General features: G+C 37.0%; 2 protein-coding genes across 2 annotated transcripts in view; one reads left to right on the top strand and one right to left on the bottom strand.

The window, feature by feature from the left end:
* The first annotated feature begins 1,210 nt into the window (after positions 1 to 1,210).
* On the top strand, positions 1,211 to 2,862 carry LOC106121943 (Cyclin-dependent kinase subunit 85A). Its single transcript, XM_013317776.1, has 2 exons — positions 1,211 to 1,412; positions 2,419 to 2,862. The coding sequence occupies exons 1-2, from the start codon at positions 1,354 to 1,356 to the stop codon at positions 2,636 to 2,638; spliced, it is 279 nt and encodes a 92-aa protein (XP_013173230.1). The 5' UTR covers positions 1,211 to 1,353; the 3' UTR covers positions 2,639 to 2,862.
* Positions 2,863 to 3,797: 935 nt separating this feature from the next.
* Positions 3,798 to 24,230, bottom strand: part of LOC106122042 (dystrophin, isoform B) — a 198,184-nt gene continuing 177,751 nt past the window's right edge. The window contains exons 12-27 of the mRNA XM_013317891.1: positions 12,073 to 12,332; positions 11,375 to 11,533; positions 10,952 to 11,088; positions 10,247 to 10,365; positions 9,754 to 9,923; positions 9,458 to 9,539; positions 9,223 to 9,355; positions 8,755 to 9,001; positions 8,456 to 8,567; positions 8,216 to 8,336; positions 7,963 to 8,128; positions 7,745 to 7,885; positions 7,390 to 7,636; positions 7,191 to 7,311; positions 6,855 to 6,932; positions 3,798 to 6,243 (exon numbers count right to left, since the gene is read on the bottom strand). Coding sequence (XP_013173345.1) covers positions 6,095 to 6,243; positions 6,855 to 6,932; positions 7,191 to 7,311; positions 7,390 to 7,636; positions 7,745 to 7,885; positions 7,963 to 8,128; positions 8,216 to 8,336; positions 8,456 to 8,567; positions 8,755 to 9,001; positions 9,223 to 9,355; positions 9,458 to 9,539; positions 9,754 to 9,923; positions 10,247 to 10,365; positions 10,952 to 11,088; positions 11,375 to 11,533; positions 12,073 to 12,332 — 2,442 coding nt within the window. The 3' untranslated portion in view covers positions 3,798 to 6,094. The remainder of the gene's footprint in view (positions 6,244 to 6,854; positions 6,933 to 7,190; positions 7,312 to 7,389; positions 7,637 to 7,744; positions 7,886 to 7,962; positions 8,129 to 8,215; positions 8,337 to 8,455; positions 8,568 to 8,754; positions 9,002 to 9,222; positions 9,356 to 9,457; positions 9,540 to 9,753; positions 9,924 to 10,246; positions 10,366 to 10,951; positions 11,089 to 11,374; positions 11,534 to 12,072; positions 12,333 to 24,230) is intronic.

The following is a 24,230-nucleotide window of genomic DNA, read 5'->3' as shown; positions in this document are numbered from 1 at the left end:
CTTTGTTTAGGGAACAGTCGTGTAAGATTCGCAGATTCAGAAAAATAATGTAAGAATTACTACCTTATTCCAACTATTAATTGTATATTGAAGCTTTGATGAGTGGAACTTAGTTATTTTAGCTATAAAGATTAGTGCAACATTACTAATTCTTCGTTTTTGCGACCGAGCGTATTTTATAAAACATATTGTTATATATGTTTAGCCAAAGCCAATAAGAGGGATGATATGTTTAATAAAGGGATTTTAGTCTCAGAAACAAACTATAACTAAAAAGTTTGAACTGACAGAGACAAGTGGAGAAACATGGAGGAGGCCTACATGACAGTTCTTTTGTTATTATGGATATAACTATTTAACTTGTAACAATTATTGTTAAATAAAAGGCTTATTATTATTATAAAATTTGAACTAAAGAAATCGATGTCCTAAAACAAAGTGCAGCTGTTGGGCAGCGTACGCCGGGGAAGCATTATTGAATTGCAGTGGTGTGGGGTCGCTCTGATTGAATAATGACCCCCCTAGCTAATGACGACGTCAATGGTTTTGTACTTCCCACTTGCGTAACAATATAATTTTGTTCTAATATAAAATATTCTTAGTTGTAAAGTTGTAATTTTACGGTTTAGAGCTGTCATTTTCAAAAGTATACTGAATAGCAGCAATAGGCAGGCAGGCAGGCTTCCGTGCGACTTCCTAATATAATAACAATGTCACATTTTACTATCCTTAACTTCACTATGTGCTGTTACTTAAGTTTATGTATTTTTCGAAATATTTCGTGTCAATAAATCATTTAGCACACTTTCTGAATTTATGGATGGGAACCCTTAAGGTTGCAGTTGCGTAAATTGAGCAATTTACTATTTGAAGAAAAAAGTCGATTAAAAATCGATATTGATCGGATTCCGGTAATGTCAATAAAGATCGAAAATGTCATCGTGACTAAAACACTCGCTCCATCAGCGAAGTAACGTTCAAAAACTATTTATTACATCATTAAATTAAATTAGTTGCAGGTTTTTGTATATTTTATTCTATATTTTTTTTGTTTTATAATATTCAAACTTATGATATTCAATATATTTTCGTTTATTTAACCAAAAATAAATAAGTTAAAATTTATTTTTGGAAAAAAACGTAGTTTTAGAACAGTTGTCATATGTTTCGTAAATTAGTAAAAAACGTTTGTCAAAATTGACAGATTTCAGCTGAGCGAGGAGCGAGCGGTTAAGAAGTGGTTCTATGAATTGATTTTTTATTACTTAAAGATAAATTTATTCTTATCAGAAAATTGGACAGTTTAAATAGAATCCTGTTTGTATAATATAGTGTAAATTGAATTATTTAAAGATGCCGGTGGATCAAATACAATACTCGGAAAGATACAGTGATGACGTTTATGAATATCGGTGAGAACATTTTGAATTGTGTTTTCTGGTATTTATTTCTATCTTTTGTATAATATTTTTAATTATTGATTTTCAAACCTTTTCATAAAACTCCCTTTTAGTATGCAGTACCTATGTTTGCGACTTCAAAGTTGATTTTCAACCACTAATCAAAAACATATGGTGAATGGCGTCGGGTTCGCCTATTGATTGATTTTTAAATAAATTTAGACTATCTCTATGTTTTAAACGATGTAAATTTGAATAAGATCGGAAAGCGAGAATGTACTTGTAAGAAAAACAACATTGATAGCTTAAGCTGTGTGCATTAAGGCTTGTAAAAATTTTACTGTGTTTACCATGAAATTATTGTAAATTTTATATATTTTAAGTAGAAACTACTGTACGAATTTAACCATTTTTAACACGTTTTTATAGACTATATACTTATTTGGTAATTATAACATTACAATTATGTCATTGCATAAACATTTCATCAGTTCAAGTCAACTTGATTTTCTACAATTGATTTGCTTCAAAATTCACTTTAGTTTTTCTCACTCTATTTTATACTAGCTTTTGCTAACAACTTTACCCACACAGAGTTAAAAAGAACCTTTCAAAAATATGAGCTTCAATGATAATTTAGCTTTCTAATGACAAAATAATTTTTGAAATTGGTCCAGTAGTTTTTGAGTTTATTAGTTAATATTAGTACAGATATAAAAAAACGGAAATTATGATAATTTTCAGAAAGAATCAGTCTACATTCCATAGATTTTAATGTTAATCTTACTAATATTATAAATGTCAATGTTTGGATGAATGGATGTTTGTTACGAGGTATCTCGAGAATAACTCAACAATCTCGATGAAATTTGGAATGGATGTAGAGCATAGTTTAGAAGAAAAGGGCTACTAATTAATTAATTTTATTTATAATTTGTCATGGATGGATGGTTTGTTTATAAATGTATCCTTTACCAATATACTACTATGATTACAAAGGTTTTAAACACTATTCCAGGCATGTGATCCTGCCACCAGATCTCGCTAGACTGGTGCCAAAGTCCCATCTAATGACGGAGACAGAGTGGCGCAACCTGGGGGTGCAGCAGAGTCCCGGCTGGCTGCATTTCATGGTCCACAACCCTGAACCCCATGTCTTACTGTTCAGAAGACCTAAGTCTAACATACAGCATGTTATGAATGGCCTTGGAAGTAATTCTGCAACTGTTCGAGTATAGTTCTTACGAGGTCATATTGATAAAATATTTAATTTGATAAATAAGATTATTTTATAACATCTGTTTGCTTATCTTGTATATGCAATATTATTATTTAATTTATAAACAAAAAGATATGCATTTTGAAGTAATAAGGCTAAAAGGTGTTTGATATGTTTTAATTTAAATTTTATTGATAAATTCATGTATAAAATATTTTTATATTTGTACCCCGTGACACACTCTGACTTTCTCTGGGATATTTTCTTTAAAATACATAATCTGATTGACTGATAAATAAAATATATAATTCTGTAGAAAGTTACCCTCTGTCCTCTGTACATAAAGCTGTTATGTATTGCCATTTTTAAAACAGTTAATTTGCCTCGTTATTAGTTAAATCCTTATATGTCTATTGGTTAATTAATTTTCTTGTATATTTTTAATTTTATTATAAGAATTATTTCAAGCCTGTTCCTGACAGTATTTTTGTTTCAAAGAGTTAATTGAGAGCCAAAAATGCTTAAACTTTGGATTTTGTTCAAATATCCATAAGTATGGTAAAGGTGCAAAGTAATATTTAGTATACGAAAAGTAGTGGTTTAGTTAAAACATTATATTTAACCAAATAAATAAATATTATTAACTATCTTGTTATTTTACTTCTCGTATCCACCATATCATCCTTTGGTATTAATATTTTACTATATATCGATTGTGGATAACGTTTTTGATGTCTGTTTGAAAGGACTAAAGTCAATGTAATGTAATTACTTGATGTTTTTGCTTTTAGACCTACAAAATAGTCCAGAGGCCTAGCACGAAAGTTTGCGAGAAAGTGTTCGTAGCGTCATCAACAATTTTTTTATAAGATTTGTCGTTGTACTTTGCGCTCGATAGAGGCGCTGTACGTTACGAGAACTTTTTTGCAGATTTCCATACTGGCATCATGGATTATGTGACTACAACAAGTTGAAGAGGGAAATAAAAAGTCTCAGATCATAACTATGCAGAATGTTTATTTGGATTTATATTCTAAAATATTATAAACGCAGTAAATAATATACAAATAAATGCGAAAGTACATATTAAGTATGTTTTAATATAATAGTTGCCAATAAGTATCATTTAAAATAATTTTTAAACAAAAAAAAAAACTAAATTGTAAACATTAAACAAGTAAAATAATATTAATAACAATATAATTAGTGTAGATTTTATAATAATATTTCATTCGTTAAGGTTACAATAAATTGTGCTTTTTTTCTTAACATCTATATTAGCCAAATAATAATAAGAACAAGTAAATAGTTGCCAGCGTCAAAAACATTTCGTGCTGCCTCTTGTCGCTTACAAAAAAACAAAATGTCGGCACACGTCAATAAAATATAAACTGATAACCTGATATGGTTAAATCGGAAGTACTTAATTATATAGTTAGCTTCAACAGTTCACTTAACAGTCGTATAAAAGTCATCTCTCGAATATATCTTATCTAAAAGGTAGGCGCCTTACAGTAGACAACTTACAAAACCTCTGAAAACGGACCGCGATATGAAAATAATCGCATCCGTACAAATACCCTACAAAAGACATGTCGTGGATAGTGGAAAAAACTTTTGGATACATGTTTACTCTAAAATGTTTAGTCTCTACTGCTTCAGACCCCAAATAATAGGAGATAGAGGTTTAGTTCCCATCACAATGTCTTGCCATGTCAATTAATTAAAACTTCTTGCTTTTGAAATTCATTATATTCGCACGATTCAAATAACAATGTCATTAAAAATAAACTAATCGTTATTTGGAGAGACATATAAAAATGTTTGCATTTTGGTTAACTTTCGCAAACAATTACAACAATGATATGTTTTAAAAGCTTCAGATATGTTTTATATATTCTTCACGCAAATATTGTACAAACTTCATTAAAAATATTCAAAAGTTAAGCAACAATTGCGATGGGAACTTTCCCGCGCAGAAAAATCTACGCCGCGTAGAAGCTTGATTATTTATATTCCAACTAACGATACATTTTGGATAAATCGATAACATGTAACATACAACAAGCACGGATATTTGTCTACACTACGCTACTCCGGCACACAACTTCGTGACCCACTTCCTCTATACTTCACCTAAAACATAGGCCGCGTCCCTCCCGCCTTTGGTTACAATCAACCGGTTTCATAAAATGTCTCAAAACAGGTCATTTAAAGCTAAAGTTCTGATATTTAAAGCTGATATGAAGCCGTCTCGTTCGATATCTCGATTGCAACAAAAAATCGACTCGCTATTCGTTTGATATTCCTGATTTATTTTTACACGCGTCAATTTTATACACAGCAAAATGATATGACACAATTTACAAAGTGATATGATTACATGAAGATTGTACTAACAAGATATGTACTTAAACGATTAATAAATGTTTTATAGACAATTTTGGTACATTTTAAGTAAGTATATAAATGCTCGTTACATTTTGTCTTTTTCGAGTGGAGATTCGCGCTCCAGCAACACGGAAGTGTCGCCGCGAGTAAAAATAGATAAATAGTTCGATAAAGCGAAGAATAAATAGTAATGACTCAATCACGACGCGTAGTGCAACAATGGCATGCCCTTATTTATACAATAAGCGTTGCATACGATATCGTCCCGCGAACCCGCAGACATTAGGGGCTAACTGTCGCCGCACTTAGCCCCGCATGGCCGGACCTGACCTGACTCCCGCAGAGCGCGGGCGGGCTCGCTTTTAGTAGCTGATCATGAAGTGTTAGTGCTCTTGTATAATAAGGTGGTACGACACAGGACGTGCGCTGGTGTTAGTGATGAGCCGAAAATTAGTATACAACTACCACAACACTCATTAATTGCTCAGAAAAAAGTACATTTATGTAGGTATATCTCAATTAACCTTACGAGAGACCTTTAATGGCTTCGAATGTGGTAGATTAGTTTGAAAAATATAATATATTAGTGCAAAGGGGAGAAAAACTACCATTTGCTCATTATAGATGTCAGCACAAACAAAAGCGGAAGTTGCACTAAACATACCACACACATAGGAAACACTTTATTTTATTTATAAAGTATTCTGTGGAATGTAGTCATCGCAACGATTTCCTTTCAATTTCTTTAAAAAAAAATTTTGCTTCATAAATTATTTATGATTAAAAATTGAAAAAAGGAATGCATTTTTTAAATCGCTAGAAGGACGTATAAAAGTTTGACAGCTGACAGTCCACACGACGCTAGCGCCATCTGCTTAGAGCTTTGAGTTTTTCTCCCCATTTCGGGGAGTTTTTATAGAAGTTTAGTGTTGCTATAACAAAGATGCAGCAATACCATTGTAGCAAAAACTCTTTGGCGTGATAAAGTGTTGCTAGAGCGCGGGAATCTAGCCGCGAGCGAGGACCACTAGACAAGTCCCCGCCGCAGGCAGCACCGAGTGGTGAATGCAGAGCGGAGCAGCGGCTACTCCTTGGTGTCGCTGTCTGCGGCCTTGCTGTTGCCGTTGCTGTTAGTGTTGCCGTTGGTGTTGGCGTAGTCCGGCGGTGCGGCCGGCCCCGGCTGCTCCTCAGACATCACCGACACTAGCTCTTCTACGGCGCGACCGAGATCATCTGACGAAACAATACGTTTTTGACAAATTATAAACAGATATTTGCGAAATTTCTATGAATATTAATTTGATGCAATGGCCATTTTCACATATGTAAAGTAAACACGTAGAGTAAGTCAGTACTAATGGTGGTTATTTAGGCTTTGTCTGTAATAAAATTAAATGGTGACTGACGTACCTAAAGTTAAAAGAAAATAAATATACGATGATATCAATAAATATTACCTCACGGTATACGTCCTGATAGGTTTGCGTTAAAAAAAAAAACAACCTTTGATTAATGACAATTATATAACGAGACAACAAGAAAACCATGCAACAACCATGCTAATCAAACAAAAGAATCCAGCCGCTAACAACAAAAACTGCAAAACAAATAGTCAACTAACAAAGCCATAAAAATCAACGTACCAAGAAATTTGACCAATTTTTCATTAACAGATCGATGAGGTCTGTAGAAAACAAATGCTATAAAATACCGATTAACAAAACTGCTTCTAAAAAGCCAACCTATTAAACAACAAAGAAAATAAATCGAAGCGAAACATGCGAAAACTTTGTCAAAAACCGGCACACAAAGTAGGACGAGCTGGAGAGAGGAGGTGAGCTGACCTGCGCAGTGCATGAGGGAGTGCAGCGCGTGCGGCGGCGGCGGAGGACGCTCCTCACGCTCCCCGCGCCCGCCACCTGCTGCTGCGTGTGTCTCAGTATGCTGCCTTATGTATGTCACTCTACCTCTACCTCTACCTCGTACACGTCTTTTGTTAACAAGTCTTGTACAACTTAAAGTATTGAGATATTCCGCTCTCAGGTTAACTGTCGCGTTTAGTATGAGAAATTAAAAGTAAAGGTCACTCGTAATGATTAATTAACGAGTCTGAGTAGGAATACATCATCACTGAACATCAGGTGGGGTCGTAGTTGAACAATAATGAAGCTAATACTGACCTGCGTGCGGGTCGTGGTAGAGTCCGTTGTGCAGCTTGGCGGGGGAGTCGGTGGCGAGCTGCGAGGCGGTCACCGAGCGCGTCTGCAGCGTGCCGGTCCGCGCCGGCGGGGAACCTGACGGCTGACACACAAACGACCAACTCTCAGTACAGACATCTCTAGTGTTGGAGGAGGCGTGTGGGGGAGGGGGATGGGGTACCTCGTGCAGCAGAGTGCGCAGGCGCTGCAGCTGCGCCTCGAGCTGGCGGTTGTGCTCCTCGAGGATGTGCATGCGGGCCTCGAGGCGGCCCTTGTGCTGGCGCAGCAGCCGCGCCTCCGCCATCATGTCCTGCTCCCCGGCGCCGCCGCGCTCGCCCAGCGGCTCCTCCGGCGTCGAGCCCGGCGTCTGCTTCGCCTTCAGCCGCTCGTACTCCGCCTGCAGGCTCGCGTTCTCCTCCTCCAGCTCGCTGCACGTGTGCAATGCACACGATGATGTATTTTAAAAAAGTTAGAAATGTGGTATGTGCAGTGTCTGGTAGTGGGCGGGGCTATGCGTGTCAGGGGGCGGGGCGTACCGTATCATGGCCTCCAGCTCGTGTCTCTGCTCGCGGTGGATGCCGGAGACGACGTGCACAGGCGAGCGCGGCGCGTCCTCCGCGTCTCCGCCGCCATTCAAGGAGGCGCAGTACTGCGCTATCAGCTGATGCTCCTCGTCGCTGGAACGAGCACATAAAGGCTCAGTAAACGTCCAACTGGATGGAAAGACTGAATCCAGTCGAATGTTGTTGTTTACCTGTCGGGCGTGTCAGCAGCGCGTGCGCCGAGCTCGACCTGGGCGAGGCGGGAGGCGTACAGCTCGAGGCGCGAGTGCATGTCGTCTGCCGCGCCCCCCGCACCCTGCCCGCCCCCCGCCCCGCCCCCGTGCTGCGGGGACGGCGCCGGAGACTCCAGCGCGTCTCCTGCACACAGACACACAGGTAGCAACACGAGCACACAACAAGACGGACATTTAAAGTGATGCCGGCGAGGGAAGCAGCGGTGGATACCTTCGAGCACGGTCTGCACGGGCAGGTAGCCGACGCGCGGGTGCTTCTTGAAGTAGCGCGCAGACTTGAACTTGTTGCGCAGCGCGCGAGTGAAGTCGCGCACGTCCTCGCCAGACGTCGTCTGCACACAATAATACTAAGTTGTACTTGTACATTGGTCACTGAGTTGGTTGTGTTGTTGTCAACAGGAATTGACTATGGTATAGATGCATCGTGTATATACTCGTATGTACAACTGACCGCGGTGCAGTACTCCTGCATGGGATGCGTCAGCTTGTGGTTCTTGGCTTTGCGGCCGCTGAAGAAGCACTTCTGGCACATGTCGAAGTTGAAGCACTTCAGGCAACGGTACCTGGCAAATATATCATAACAATTTAGAATCAAAATTAATCTCGTGTGTTTATTAAATTTTTATTCTCCTCTTATCTCCTAAGAAGAGTCTTCTCTCTCTCTCCTTGTGTGCTTTCACTAAAAAGTTTGTCATCGCATCCGTTTCCTTTGTATACAGCTGTGTTTGTCAGCAACGGGTGTAGGTATACCTGAAGCCGACGATGGGGTAGTCCTTGCAGATGTTGCACTTGGCCTGGTGGCGCGCGGCCTCAGCTGCGGCCAGGCGGTGCAGCACGGGCAGCCACACCATGCTCTGCGGCTCCTTCTGCAGCCACTGCAGGAAGTGGAACGCCTCGATGTGCTGCAGCTGACCCTCCGCGTCCCGCTCCACGCTCTTCTCTTTGTCCTCTTTCTCCTTCTCGCGCTCCTTCTCCTTTTCCTTGTCCTTCTCTCCGACTAAACATTGATACATCGATATTAGAAAACCGAATAATTTTATACGGGTAATGTTCATTGTATGTATGTAAGTTTCATTGTGACGGCCTGGAGATGAAACGCTTCAACCGATTTTTTCGATTTCGGTGTGATTAGGTTTATCTTCTTCTAAATTTAATCTGTTAAATACAATAAACTTAACATGATTATCGATGTAAAGTACTGTTGTGTATGTCCCTCACCTGTCTTCCTGTCGAGCGTGGCCGACTTGCCGCCCTCCCTGCCCGCGGCGGAGGCCTGCTCGAAGCAGCTGCGCACTGAGGGCTCGATGTTGGACCCTCCGAAGGCTGCGACTTCGCCCAGCTGTCTTGGAACCTGAAAAACAATTGCAAATAAGTAAGAAAAAAGTTCCTAAAATATTAAGTAGCTGTGTGTTTGATAAAACATAGTGATATCCATCAATAACATATAACATACTTGTATGCAGTCGTGGAGCAACAAGCCCAACTTCCTCTGGTCGGCGCGGCAGGACGGATCCGCAATCAGACGGAAAAGATACCTGCAATGTTATTGTAAATCCAAATTTACTCTCATAGATATAAGATTTATAATCATTTGAAATTAAAAACGGTCAAAAAACTGATCTCTATACGAATACTGCGGTTAATATATTATTTGGACCGAATGAATTTTATTCTAAATCAAAACGGTATTCAATTAGTGTTCTTTCCCGAAGTGTTGAGGTACAGTGACGTCAGTTGTCGGTATGTTACCTGTACTTCTCCTCGAGATGTCCCTTGCAGAGCAGCACGAGGCCGACTTTGAAACTGAGCACGCGGATCTGTCCGGTGCGCTGGCTGTCGTACACGTTGAGCAGCCAGTTCACCGACAGGTCCAGGCACAGCGGTACGTTCACTAGACTCGGGTTCTCCGCAGCTATCACCTGGGCACAACCACAACAAACATTTCATATGATGAACAAGCACAACCCTTTTTGTTGCTTTACCGATGTTAATATTTACAGTAATTACTATAGAGTTTGTTTGAAGTCGTCCACCTCTAAAACGATAGTGCTTTGATCGTCTTGTACGCTTTAAAACGCTACAATAATGTTGTAACAATAGCGTACTATACAGTACTCAGATGTGCAATGTCGGCAATCTACATTTGTCATTTGATCAAATACCTATAGGATCCTAATTTACTATTTTTTAAGATCTCATTTTATTTTCGTAAGTGTAACACCGCTAACTGAGGCGAGTGTACCTCGTAGAGCGAAGTGAGTACGGTGATCATGTCAGGGATGTCAATGAGCCGGTCGTTCTGCGCGCGCAGGCCGTGCGCGTCGAACGCGTCCAGCGCGCCGCCCAGCTGCAGCATGTGCACTGTAACACAACGTTACAACTAAATGTCAACAAAACGTCGCGAGCAACATAAACACTTCTTAAATGAAAAATATCTAAATAAATTCTTGGTTTATCCCTTTTATATAATTAAAAGTGTCCAGTGTGTCACAGATACGAAAGAAATAACTAAATATTTTATGATTTTCTTCGTAATGGTATTTTTAAAACGTCTTATAAACTTCAAAATCTTTATCCTGCATGTTTCCCATAGCATTGCATATGCATATCTGCTTGCATATTCATGGTTGCGTATTCATGCGACATCACGCTCGCGCGATAATGTATGCAGCTCCGAGGATCACTTTACCATGGCACTGTCCCCTCCCCTGTCCTTGTTGACTTCATATTCATGTACTTTGCAATCTCCCGTGTTGTGATGCCAGGAGGTGGGCGGTTTGTGTTATTTGTATCATTGTTAGGTATTGATGGAATGGCTCCATGAATTTTAAGTTTTAACATACTTAAGTTTTACAACTTTATTTGATATTAGCAAAAATTCTAGGAATTAACCGACTGTGTTTATGTAAACAGCCTGTATACATTATAGGTTTGTGGTAGAACTTACTGCAGAGCGCCTTCTGTACGGCGCGTAACTTGAGCGCGGTCCTGTACGCGGAGAAGCGCACCTCGTTGAGGTCCGCCAGTGACGTCATCAGCTCGATCATCTTTGGGTGGTCCCAGTGCGTCGTCTCCAGCTCGTGACTGGAACATGATATAGTTCCATTTACATTGACATTAAACAAGTTCCTGGAGCCAGCAAACATAACTAGCCCCGAACGGTCAATATTTAAAATTTTCCCGTGTTCTTTAACTTAACTATCGCACTCATAGTCGTTGTGTAGATTTAATACGAGAAATCTACTAAATAAAGGTATGAATTAGTCTAAATGCGCCGGTAAAGTTCTAGCATAAATCTTAGTATCAGTCTGTTTTTTATAAATCTATCTATGTGTTGTCCATTGCGTGGTGGTGAGCTGATGGTACTAACTTGATGTAGTAGGGCACATTGGCGGGTGTGACGGCGCGCTCCCAGGGCGGGCGCACGGAGCCGGCGAGGAAGCCCTGAGCGGCGCCGGCGCCCCCATCGCGCGCCACGCCCGCCAGCTGCCGCGCGCGCTCCTCTCCGCCCGCGCTCAAAGCCGACACTCTGCAATACACATTTACCCAAATTACTGACACAAATAGAAACGTAGTCGTATGCAGTCACAATACAACACTAGTTCACGTTCAATACAGCCAACATGCAGTTTCTTTCATCAATACAATTTCATTGAATCTATTCATACAGTCGGAAGCTTCAGTGAGCGTGTACAACATGACAGGCGTAGGCTAGCGTGACATGGCACGCTTGACATTCGCCAGGCATTGAGGTCGCGCGCCGCCGGGGCAAGGTCTTCGCACACTGAGCACGTTTCAGTGTAGGGAAGAGCATAGTGTTACAATATTTATGTCAGATGTTCAACCAAAAGCAAATTTTATATAGGCAGTTATTAAAAGATAGTATTATAGTTTAACCGACTTCCTTAGAATTGTAAAGGTTTTATGGGATTTTATGTAGATATCTTCCCTTAAAAAATTATTCCCTAGCCTAAGCGTCTGAATCCAGTTTGACGAATGAGGTGTCATTCGATTTCTATTCTTTTCGGAGTGTTATAGTGATAACTGTCAGGGTTTTTTATGACTTACCTAGCGTTTAGGTCGTCGAGTCTTGCTCTCAAGTGGTCAGGCAGTTGTACATTGTCTCTAGCAAGGTGCTGGGCCTGAGCCCGCAGCTCGTCGGCCAGCCGGCGCAGGGGCGGAAGCTGTGCGCGCGCCCGCGACACCGCGTCGAGCTGCGCGCGCGCATCCCTCGCGTCGCCCGGCGCGCGCCAGCTCGCTCGGGCTGCCTCCGCCGCCTGTACACGCGCGGCGAGCTCCTCCAGTGATGTTGTGAATGCTCGTACGCGCTGCAATCATGATAAATAAACACTTAAGAAATTATAAAAAAAATCGAAGTCGTAAATGTCAAAGCTCATAAAACTGCAGCCAACGATTACCTCTGTATTCTGTATATAAAAAACGATTGCACTTAATATAACTAACCTGTTTGTTTAAGCTTTTGTCATATAAGACGTTGTATGACTACACACATGTACCCTTGTCCTGTAGCGGATTATCTAAGGAACAGGATTTACGATGCGCGGGCGAGGCGCGACGTGCGAGCGGACCGCGAAGGGATCTTGTATTGGCAGTGACCTTGTAGGGCCGGCCTTGTGCGAGCAGGTCGGGTTACAGAGTATACTAATGTCATCGTGGAGGTCGCTCTTATCAGTTGTCATGTGCAATATTGATATCATGACAATTATCAGATGTCTCATTGTTTTTTCAATCGGATATTTATTTTAATTTTAATTGAAATCGAAGCTATAAAAGCTCTACATTAAATTATCAATAACATTAGGTTCAATTCTAATTCTATATGAACTTGAGAAAGAATCCATATTTATATTTAAGTAGTGTGTACGTATTATTTACTCTATGGATACCAGGAATAGACCGCGAACTTTTTTAAACATAATATTTTTTCCACGCCAATGGTTCATTCCATGACGCAAAAAATATAGCAAGTCTGTGTGGTTTGTCACCGCAATCTATATCACTTTCTGTACGAGAACTTTATTACTTTCATAAATAACTTCTTTTATTGTTAAAATATAATTTGTCGAATTTAATAATCTGACGGTGACATAATCTATTGGGGGAACAGAAGTGTTTAATATTTGGATTGTTATTATACGAATGGTTTCCTGGTTCGTTAGCATCATTTAATTTATTGTTGCGGTTTTTATAGACAATATCACGAGTGTTATGAGCCAGTGTTATTGTAATTACAATAATTTATATAATTATAACCGCATTCATAAATATTGTTAACTACAGAAAGAGGAATAAACATCAGCTAACCGTCAGTCTCCACCGTCGAAACAACACAAAACATTGCATTTTTACCAGTTTTGGATGTGTTAACATACTGTTAGGTTAAAAACATAACGACTGGACGTTAAATAGTGGTCTGTTGAATTAAACTTTAGCGTTAATATTAGTTCATTGTGTTTCGGCTTTAAGTAAAGAGAAGTTTGCTAACACTAAAAGCAGCGCTATAACTCTCTATGAGTATAGAGCTAATGGTGCATTACTTCGTTATTAAAATTAAAGTTTATTATTTAAGAGACTTATACATAATAAGATGGATTTCAATCAGTCTTAGAAGTTATAAGACAATATTTGGATAAAAATATATTTAAAGAAGGTTTATCTTATTGAGTTTTATCATAGTTGGTGATATCTAACACCTGGGTACATACATCGATGTTTTGGGGTTATTGACCTATGAAAGGAACACAGATTTTATCAAGTAACAGTACGAAGTGATAATATTACTCTTGGTATCGTTGTAATAAAATTACAAATCACAAATTCAAATTTAAAAGCTATAAATTTGTTTAAAAGATTAGACTATGGTTTGAATATTTAATTATTTGACTTTCTTTATCTATGCCTATCGTATAACTTTATAATTTTTAACAAAGACAAAACTAACTAAAATAGCGAACCATGAATTGCTTATTATCTTTAATCTTAGTCAAATTATAAATGTGAAAGTTTAGACTGTTGAATTTTGGGAAAATGGGATTAGGGGACAACATAATCTGGAAGAACACATAAGCTACTACGTTTTTTTTTAAATTATATATTCGATATTCTCGTAAAGTTTCCTTGCAAAAGAACTTATAAAAGGTACATGAATGTATTGTAAATAGAAAGATCCTTCCATAGGTACAAAGGCGACTTGACCGCCTGCTCCAGTTGGCTTAGTTCCGACTTTTCCTTTTGAATGACCATTCTTTTACATTTATCATATATTAAAATGCTACGCACGGTATAACAGTGGTAGAGCCCGCTTTAACATCTTCGCATGAATTGGCCCGGCTCGCCCGGTGAAATACCATGACCACACAGAAGACAGGCATCAAGTGGAAGCAATTCCGCGTACAGTCTGATGAGTGTGCCTCCCGGAGGCCTTATATAGTCCTCTTTCCCTTCCCACCCTCTTTCTTATAAGGAAAGGATGGGAAGTGGAAGTGGACTTTCCGGATGAGAGGATGCATGGAAAGGGAAAATATTTTCTTTCTGTGCATACTCTCCTCCGTCGATTAAAGGTAGGCAACGCATATGCAATTTCGTATGTCTATGGGCAACGGTCACCTCGCTATTCCAGCGATTTCAGGTGGCCGCTTGCTCGTTTGCCACCTTCTGATATAAAGAAAAAGAAATCTATGTTAAGGATTACTTTTCTTTATAAATATCTATACTTAGAATGATGGGTATATTTAATAGAAGCTATAAAATATCTTAGCTTCCTGTGAACAAGCTGTTAACTATAGTAAGTTAATTATTAGTAGCCTAATAAATTTCATTAGCAACTTAGTTTGAAGTAACAAAAAGTTTCGAACTAAAATTAAGTTGTAAGTAATAATTAAGCTTAATAGAATGATTGACGTTATAAATTGTTCGGATTAAGTAATTGCCAGTTTTGTGTTTGCTAGTGGCTCCCTCCTGTGTCCTTGATAGATAGTTAACTTGATAACTTTTTTCTTTATAAGTCGGTTTACGTCAATTAAACGGACAAAAGGGGGAAGGAGATAACTACACTCTTTACATATTTAGTTACTAGTATAGTTATGTGCTAATTAAATGTAACCTAAACTTTTTGGCCATTAATACAAAATCTTACTAATATTATAATTCCGAATGTTTAGAGGGATGGATGGAGGGATGGATGGATGTTTGTTAGAAGGTATCTCCAGAACGGCATCATGGATTTCGCTGAAATTTGGCGTAGATGTAGAGCATAGTCTGAAATAACACTAGGCTAATTATTAAGTTTGTTTATAATTCCTAACGGACGGAGTCGCGGGCAAGAGGTAGTATAAAATATACATAATTGTAAGAAAAAGCTTTTATTATAACTTTTATCGCTTATGCGGATTGTAGATACAAACACATCGTTTTATTAAAAAGGTTACGTTTCCTTTATCAGTGTAGTGAAAGAGGAAATAAGCAAGCGCACGAGCACCACCTAGTTAGGTTTCCTGGCAGATCCACGACGAGATATCTGCCGGTCACGACACAAGCAACCAGCAACTTACAAACATAGAAATATAATTTTGCACTGACTATACACAACGCAGTAAACAAAATAAACTATCATAGGAGGAGTAACAGGTATAAAAGTTTCGTAAGTGTTACAATTGAGAGTATGCAGTGAGCTAGGTTACAGCTTCATCAAAGATCTATCATCCCGATATTAAGAAACACGGGCATTAACCTCCTATATAATTTATTTGGTAATTATCACCTTTATATTGCCAAAAAAAACTGTTTTGTTTTGTTTCAATGATTTAAATTTTATAAAAAGTAAAATAATTTTAACAATTACAGTTGGAGTTATATCTGAATTCTTCATTTTATTAATTTAAATGAATATCACAGATTACATAAATATACGTGTAACACATTTCTAACCAACTTACAATAATAATTACGAGATTAAATATTTGAATAGTAGCTTATAATGTTGTTATCAAACTGGTGCATCTTAATATTGTTATACCTATTTATTTTGGGCAAATGGATGTTCATTTTGCTCCCAAAAATAAACAGAAATTGTCTCAGATAAAAACGAAATAAACGTATAATAACGAAGAAAATGAACGGCCTCTGTATCCCCTTGCATGTCTATTAAGAGATTTTTCGTCCGGATAACGGAAGATTTGAACCGTGCGAGCTGGGTATACCCGGGTACGTCAGCTGTCCAATCCGGGTGATGCCGTGTCAAGATAACTAACCCCTATTCACCATCAAAAATTGCGAATACTGTGTATACATAGATATGCCTCCTTACTATAACAATGCAAGTGTTTTTTGGATACAGTTTTAAAGAGACTGGTCTCGGCCCATACATCGTAAACATGTATATGAATTTAATAAATAAGTTAAAGTAAAAATCTAATAAAAAAAAGGTGCAAGAAAAATCGGTAGCCAAAAATAGCGTTGAGAAGACGATACAGTTCAAGAAGTGAGAAGAAATAGGATCAAACAGGGAAATGATAGGGACAGATGGCACATGTTGGAGATGGCCTGTACTCAGAGAAGGCTTTAAATATAATAATAAAAAGGATAAATAAATACTTTAAGGTTATCTAGTGATACAGCTAGAAATATTTTTGCTTTTCTAGCTTCAGGAAGGTTTAAAGTAATGTTTCATATCAAGAAGTATAAAGTTTAATCAGTACCAGAGGGGGTAAGTAACAAATCTTCAAGCTCATAACAAGGGGTATCCGTCACTGAGGATGCTGGGAGATATATCCTCGTAACAGGTGACATATGGCAGGATCCGCCAGACGGATATTTGTGTCCGCGAGGGATACTTTTAAGTGTTGCCATAAATAAAGAAAATTTTCCACATCCCGGGGAGAATACGCTGCGGATATAATGGACTGTTCTGTGGTAAATATTACGTTTTCAACGGGTTTCTCTAAGTATATTTTTAAGTAATTTAGCAAATAGCAAATAATACATAGTAAATACATTTATCTGTTACCTTATGTTATCATAACTTATGAAATAAATATAACTCGCAAGTAAAATGATCGCAATTAAAAGTTCCCGTTAACCTCGACTTTGCCTTATTTAGTAGCGTTTGTTTACGTCTTTACGTCATACAGACATAACTTTCAACTATGTGCTATAACATTCATTAAAATTTAATAAACTTGCAAAGTTTATAAGATAAACTTTAATTAGTCCCACTCAAAGAAAAAAATGTAGATGTCTGTATAAAATCTTATAACTGGCAGAATGATAACGACTTTTGCCTTTACTTAAAAAGATAACTGTTATTTTAAAAAGGCGGGAAAAACGGTTGACTTAATAAGGTGACAACTGATTAGAACGAAATTTAAATGGAGTGAGCAAGGTCACGGGTAAAACTAGCTTACTTATTTCCCCTTCCTGTTTTCATTACTAATCAGAGGACCAACGACCCCTGTTGAGGCACAAACTTTGATGAACTTATTAATGTTTGAGCAGGGCGCTGAGAGGTGCCAGGTGCCAGGCGGCGGGTAAAACGCTTTCTTATGGACTGTTATCAAACTTTGTGAGACAAAGGAGGTGCGAAGTTTTAGCGCGAGAAATATAGTACTTTTTGAATTACATAATTTAATCAAGTTTTCTTATCAATTTAATATTAAAGTATGTATGAAATCATCTTTGACCTAAAGATTAGCTTTCTTAATAAGGCAATAGAAGTAATTACAGACTGTTAGTATAGATAAGAAATACGAACGTATCGGGAAGCAATTACGAATACACCGCGCTGGCCGCACGCCGCGCGTCTTACGATATGCCTGATTACGCACCGGTACTCTCTCACTGGTCTATAACTAGAGGTACTAAGACTTATAATGATAAGGAGAGGGGTGATATACACTTAAGTGCAAGTCTAGAATATTCTAGAACGGGGATTACTACGGTGCCTGATTTTTTAGCTCTTCTATAAAGCACAATATTTTTTTGTTTAATTTCTTACATGCAAATGAAATATTTTATTACCACAATAGAATGCTAAGTTATTGAATATTGTTAACAGAAGTTAAAACGTACAGATTTAGGTGAGTCAAAGCTTATTTATACAGCACTTACTGTCACCTGCATCTAGGGTTGTTAGCTCACTGAAAATCTTATTTAAAACTGTTTTATTTGTTTCAAAGAGCATTAAGTATGTAACTAATTAATGAAATAATTTAAAAAAGAATTGGAATCTCAATTTAAGTGTTTCACTAATGCAGATCAAATGATACACTAATAATTAAACAATCATCAGCGTCTGCTGCTGCTAGTTTTGATTTTGTATAAAAAAAAACATTTAATGATTCTTAAGAATTACTAATCAAAATAATATAAGATTAAAATATATATTTTGTTATAAAACTCTGATAATAATAATGTTTCATTTAACCTTTCTGAGCGGTGGCAGCCCTAATGAGTTGTTATCATTAGTGCAGTGGTTGGTTACCAAACGGGTAACTAACGGTGTGCGATGCGAGCGCGTCCAACGCAAAAACTTGTTTTGTTTATATCTGGATACGATGCGTTACTCATACAGGGACGCCAACAATCAATCAATATATTCTATTCAAGCTGGATTCTTTATTGAGGTCTACTTTGCAATTCTTTGGACTATACGAATTTTCCATGTAACTTAGACCACACTTTTTTGACATTTTCTTCCATTTTATACATAGGCAAATCAAAATGGGGATTAAGACCCTTATAACTATCGATCTGAGGCTTAAATCAAACGTCATTGCATTCATGATTCCGCCATCTTTTAGTCTTCTGTAACATTCTTTCGTGTCTAAAAATTAATAGAATTTTAGAATTAAACACATTAATATTTTGCAATAGAGAACAGTCAGCGGGGGTCGAACCCCGACTGGTTGTAGTTAATTGCTATTTCTCTCTGTGGGTGGCGCCACCGGCGTAGCGGCGCGTGGGTAGATGCGGACAAATCAACTACTTGTGTGTAGACAGCGGCAACCGCAGATATTGATTGAACATTCAAAACTCAAATTCAAATCAATTTATATCGGTGCCAAAAGTTATTTTTGAATTTTAATGCATAAAGTTTTTAATTAAATTGGCATTTTTCCAAGATAAGGGGGCAAACGAGCAGCGGGAATACCAGTGTTCATCGCCGCCCGTGGACTTCTACAATACCAGAGGAACCGCAGTTGCGTTGCCGGCCTTTTGAAGGACCCTTAGTTACATTTGCAATATGTAAATCCGATCTGGTGACCAGCCAACATATCTAGGTGAAGAAGATCATCAAACACATAAGATGTGAGAAAAGTTCTACTTGCGTTTAAACTTTTTAATCGGGTTTGGTAATCGAACATGTTTAATAATCCCTCAGTCGCCACATAGATGAAATGACAATAAGGCAAGTGATAGCAGTGAAGAGGTATCATTTGATGTGTCAATTTGTGCGGCGAGCTGAGTGGTGTTCAAACATCGCGCATATTTTCCTAATTGGCCAATTTTCGACTTTGAGCATCAATTAGAGCGTGGCTCAAATAGCTTTCATAAAAACTTTTAGAGTTTTTATATCGTCAGAGCGTTGCGAAGCTCGCAGTAATAATTAACGGAAAAGCTTTTATAGCGTTAATCGTAGTAAAATTGAAATTGAAAACTCTACTCTAATTTCATCAAAAACTTACAAAAATAAATGAAACAAAACCATAAAAATACAGTAGAATAAAAATCTGTATTTATTGAAGAGATGTATTAAAAAGACTCGCGAAAAATACTATTAAGAAAAATATATGAGTGGTTGTTTTCCCGCGCAAATCCTGCTTCGCGCGGTAATATCCGGTTGATACTGGCCCGTCATGTCCGGTTGTTTATGACGTCATCGCCCGGACGGGGATTTGGTGGATCCGCACGACATATTAGAAAACGTAATAAGTCTGTGTAAATGTTGATTGTCAGATATGTAATCTTTACACCACTTTTGTTTATGAACATTCTTCGAAATGGAATAGATAAATATAAAATTGTTTGTTTGTTTGCTTGCAACATTAGAATGTACTGCAAACAGACTGTTGTGCTACATTTTAGCGAGTTGCAAGTTGCACTCTGTCAAGGTGAGTTCAACATTTGAATATCATGTACAAGTATCAAGCATTTTTTTCTAAAATGAGCCCATGTTATATTAACAATTTATTTAGTAAGATTATGAATGGACAAAATTCAAAATTGTTTGGTGACATAAAATTTTAAAGACATATAAACCGCCAAGTTATGTATTACATAAGGGTTTAAATTTAGTTTTTAGTTGTCTTAAGTTTGCTATGTGATGTATATATTAGTATTTTAGTTGTATTATGATTAAAAGGTTAATTGTGAGCACAATTATGTTGGCTTAGTGTTGAGGTATTGTACAGTTGATAAGGAGCGTGTTACAGTTTGTGTTATCGCGGCCATTGACGGCTGTTTGAGGTGAGTCAGATTGTGAACTGGTAAGGTTTCTCGCCTTTTGTTACATGACTTGATTCATACAGAGTATCATTTTACTAGGAAGCTTCTAAAGTTACAATATCCTTAACGCACGTATTCATTTAATCATGTCTCTGTCTTTGTTTATCATTAAAGATAAAAGTTTACGAAAAGTTGCAGCATTCATGCGTTTAAATGGAAAACAATGAAAGGAGTCAATTATAAAAGAAATCAATTAACATTTGTGTAAATAAATTGTCACATTGAGGCAGTAAAATTTAATATTAAACCTACAATAATTCGAATATTTTTAAGAATCTTGAAAGCACCATTTCAAACCTGAAAAGTATCCCTAGATCACATTCATTTAACATACTAATCTAGACAAAAAATAAACTTTAGTTAAGTTAAAGGTGTTATTTGATATTAAAATAATATCTCATTGTTATAGACATTGGTACTCTCGTAGCCTAGGGAATATTTTCGCTCCTATCACTAACTATAAATATAGCTAAGATAATAAAGGATGAAATTGCGAAAATTGTTGTAACATAGTGGTTTAATTACGCTATAAACTTAAGGCCGCTTTCGTTCAGCGGCAGATAACATTAATGGCTACCTATAACAGCTTACAACATTGTTGAAATTTTTGATATCATTTCTTTAGAGCCGTAGATTCTAATAGTCTCACGCACTCAGAGTTTGTTAAATAATTACTAAGGAACAGCTAAATAAACCACTAAGAGTTTGATTGGAGTAGGAAGTAAGCACGGACGTAAGTATTTGTTTTTTTTTTCAGTAAAATAGTGCACATGGCGCACGGAAGTAACTGGCCAAATAACTCCAACTAGCTAAAAATATCACCTCATCGTGTTTACACTGTCTACAATTTTCTAAACATTCGCACATACCGTAGATTCGATTCCCGTTCGCATTTGTAAACAGATAACCGTTACCCGTACATCACTATCGAATATTTACCTGTAACAAAAAAATAACATATTAATTTTAACTGTTAATTCAACGGATGCTGGAATTAAACCGGTTTCATGGAATTTGTTTAAATGATTTAACATGTCGACACTGTTTTTTATCTAATGATATGTGACTAGACAATCGGAATAACCGTTCGAATTAACTGTACATTGGTTTCTTATTGAGACTAAGATTTTTTTGTCGTCTTATTAGAATACAAGATAAAATCTGATTGCTTAATTAAAAAAAATTATATTGACATCTTTTGTTATTATATTATTTATTTATGTTTCTGAGATATAATTCCTTTAGTTTCAACGGTGATATAAAGTAATATATAATACGCAATTATATGTACTAGTTATGTAAAGTATATAAGAAAAAACTTGTTACACATAACATCGTCTGTGAGTTAATTATGTACTTTCATCTTTAACGATCACTTTTAAATGGAAAGTGTACGTACGATCACCTCTGGCCACTTATCGCCTGTCAATTTGTTTATGTTTTTATACGCGTAGGCTTTCAGCGCCCGCGCAGCCTGTATACATATATCACTAATTAAAACCTCATTCCCCTTATGTTAATTGCTTTTTTAAGCACTTTAAAATATCGACAGATTTTTTATTGAATTTTAATGAAGTATTGGTGAATTGGCTGATTTTACATTGAAACGCCAATAGTCTAATAGTTATGAGTAAGGACATCCAAGCACGTGGTCGTAGGTTCAAGTTTCCCCTTTCGACTATTGTGTCATAGTACAAACATGGAGCTGAGTTGGAATTTTTATATTAAAAAGTTACAATGATAAAGCACAGGTCTTTGTCGTATGCCTCAGTAAATGTGTCACTATTTGGTCATGTTTTGTGACAATGACCGTCATCAAAATACCAGAAGGTGAATGTCCTGTTTATCTCACTTTATGATGCACAAAGACACATTAGAGTTGAATAATGGCACGTCAGACGCGTGTCAGGACTCAGGACGTGGGTCGCGATGTCAAATCACCTGACATTTTTCATTTCGTCACATTAAGGGGTCCATGTCAGTGTTGTAATGTAATCACGCAGTGCCGCCGGCGCCGTCGAGGTGTCAATGTCATGGTGATGGTGGATTTGAATTTCTAATGAGTATGGACAGCTAATGTACTAGTGACTCGGTAACAATCGCTATCTTGTTTATTTAAATGATGAGATTCGATTCCCGACCAGATCCGATTCATGATAAGGATCGAAAATCGATTCCGACTATCGATATAGGTGTCGACTCTATCAATGTTCGTCGGGAAATAAAATTATACTTTTAAATTGATATATTCCACTTGCATCAGAATTTATAAAAATATATTTGTAAAAAAAATAGTGTCACAAAAACTATCACCAATGTCAAAAGCGGAAAGCACTAATATCGTTTTTATACTCTGTGGTAAAAATATGTTAAACCAACAAGATGTACAGCGCCACAGAGTAACTACAGGGAGTACAGAGAGCACAGAGCAGACGATCAGCAGACACATCGCTGATGGATTCAGAAAATTGCCGAGAATTACTTTCACACGACTGCACAGGTTGTGGTCCAAGTTAAAAAAGATTCGATGAAAAGTTAAATGACGATCTTGTATTATGTTGTATACAGTAAACTGATGTGGCTTTTTAATTTTGCATATTTTACTGTATTTTTGAATTTCAATAAATTATTTTTGAAATCATATTCATATAAATAAATTCATACAAATATAATTAGTTTACATTTACTATAAGGTTATTACCAATATGCAAAGCTTAAAGTTGTAAAACATATTATTTTAATTATTTTCAAAATCACTAATTTCACTTGCGCCAAGCGTTATTTGCAGTGGAGTTAAATAAAAAATAAAATAAAATGCAATTACGGCTTCAAACATCGCGTGAGTGGGGACTTTAAAAATGAATCACGAGTTTAAAAAAAAAACCAACACTCGATTTAGTATTTATAGTGTTTTTATTTAAAAATAATTCCCCATTCCATTAACATGCAAAAGCTATCCCAACAGATAAATGGTGGCCATTTTATATATTCATTAGCGACTATCGGTTTTATTTGGTCAGTTAATTGAATAAAAATAATTGAAATAAAATACCTACAAGCATTTGTTACCCAAATAAACAGCGAATACGGTTTCTTTACAACATTCACAATGATATTATGGAGCATAGTATTTGTTTCTTCATTATTTATATAGCTAAAAACTTAAAATAGACTAAATCATTGTAAAGATATAAAGTTAAACCACGTATTTCATTTATCAAACACGCAGCTACTGAATAACAAACCAAAACGTTCAGTAAACAAAATTTAAAAGAAATTTTTAGACGAGTCGACTACATGAAGCAACTATCCGCCAGAGCATCAAACAAGTAATCGGGAATTTAAACAGCACAGATGAAAGCAAACAGAGGGAATGAAGGAAAATGTTTATTGGAAACTGCAAAGTTGGCCACTGGCAGCGCGGAGCATCTGAACAAACGTAACCTCTCATTAATTCCCTCATAGAATGAGCCTCTGTTAATAGAAATCCCCAAATATTTAAAATTAGAACACCAAATTCAAAAATGGAACAATTTCTTTCATACGTCGAAATAATTTCTGGCGATTTCTAATTAAAAAGCTGATATTTTTTTTTAATTTTGTGTACATTTACGTACACCAGATACCAGCCATTTACATATTAAGTCTGCTGATTAAAATTAAGAAAAAATAAACTTTTAACAGCGAAAGGAAATTAACTTTTT

The sequence above is a fragment of the Papilio xuthus genome, unplaced genomic scaffold (genome assembly GCF_000836235.2).
Source record: "Papilio xuthus unplaced genomic scaffold, Pxut_1.1 DF826933.1, whole genome shotgun sequence".
NCBI lineage: Eukaryota > Metazoa > Arthropoda > Insecta > Lepidoptera > Papilionidae > Papilio > Papilio xuthus.
Note: the sequence above shows the minus strand (reverse complement) of the source record. Positions and strands in the feature narration are given on the sequence as shown.

Excerpts from the sequence above, each read along its gene's own strand:
- LOC106121943 (XM_013317776.1), top strand. The coding sequence starts at position 1,354 with ATGCCGGTGGATCAAATACAATACTCGGAAAGATACAGTGATGACGTT. Across the intron at positions 1,413-2,418 it reads GATGACGTTTATGAATATCG|GCATGTGATCCTGCCACCAG; the intron begins GTGAGAACATTT and ends ACACTATTCCAG.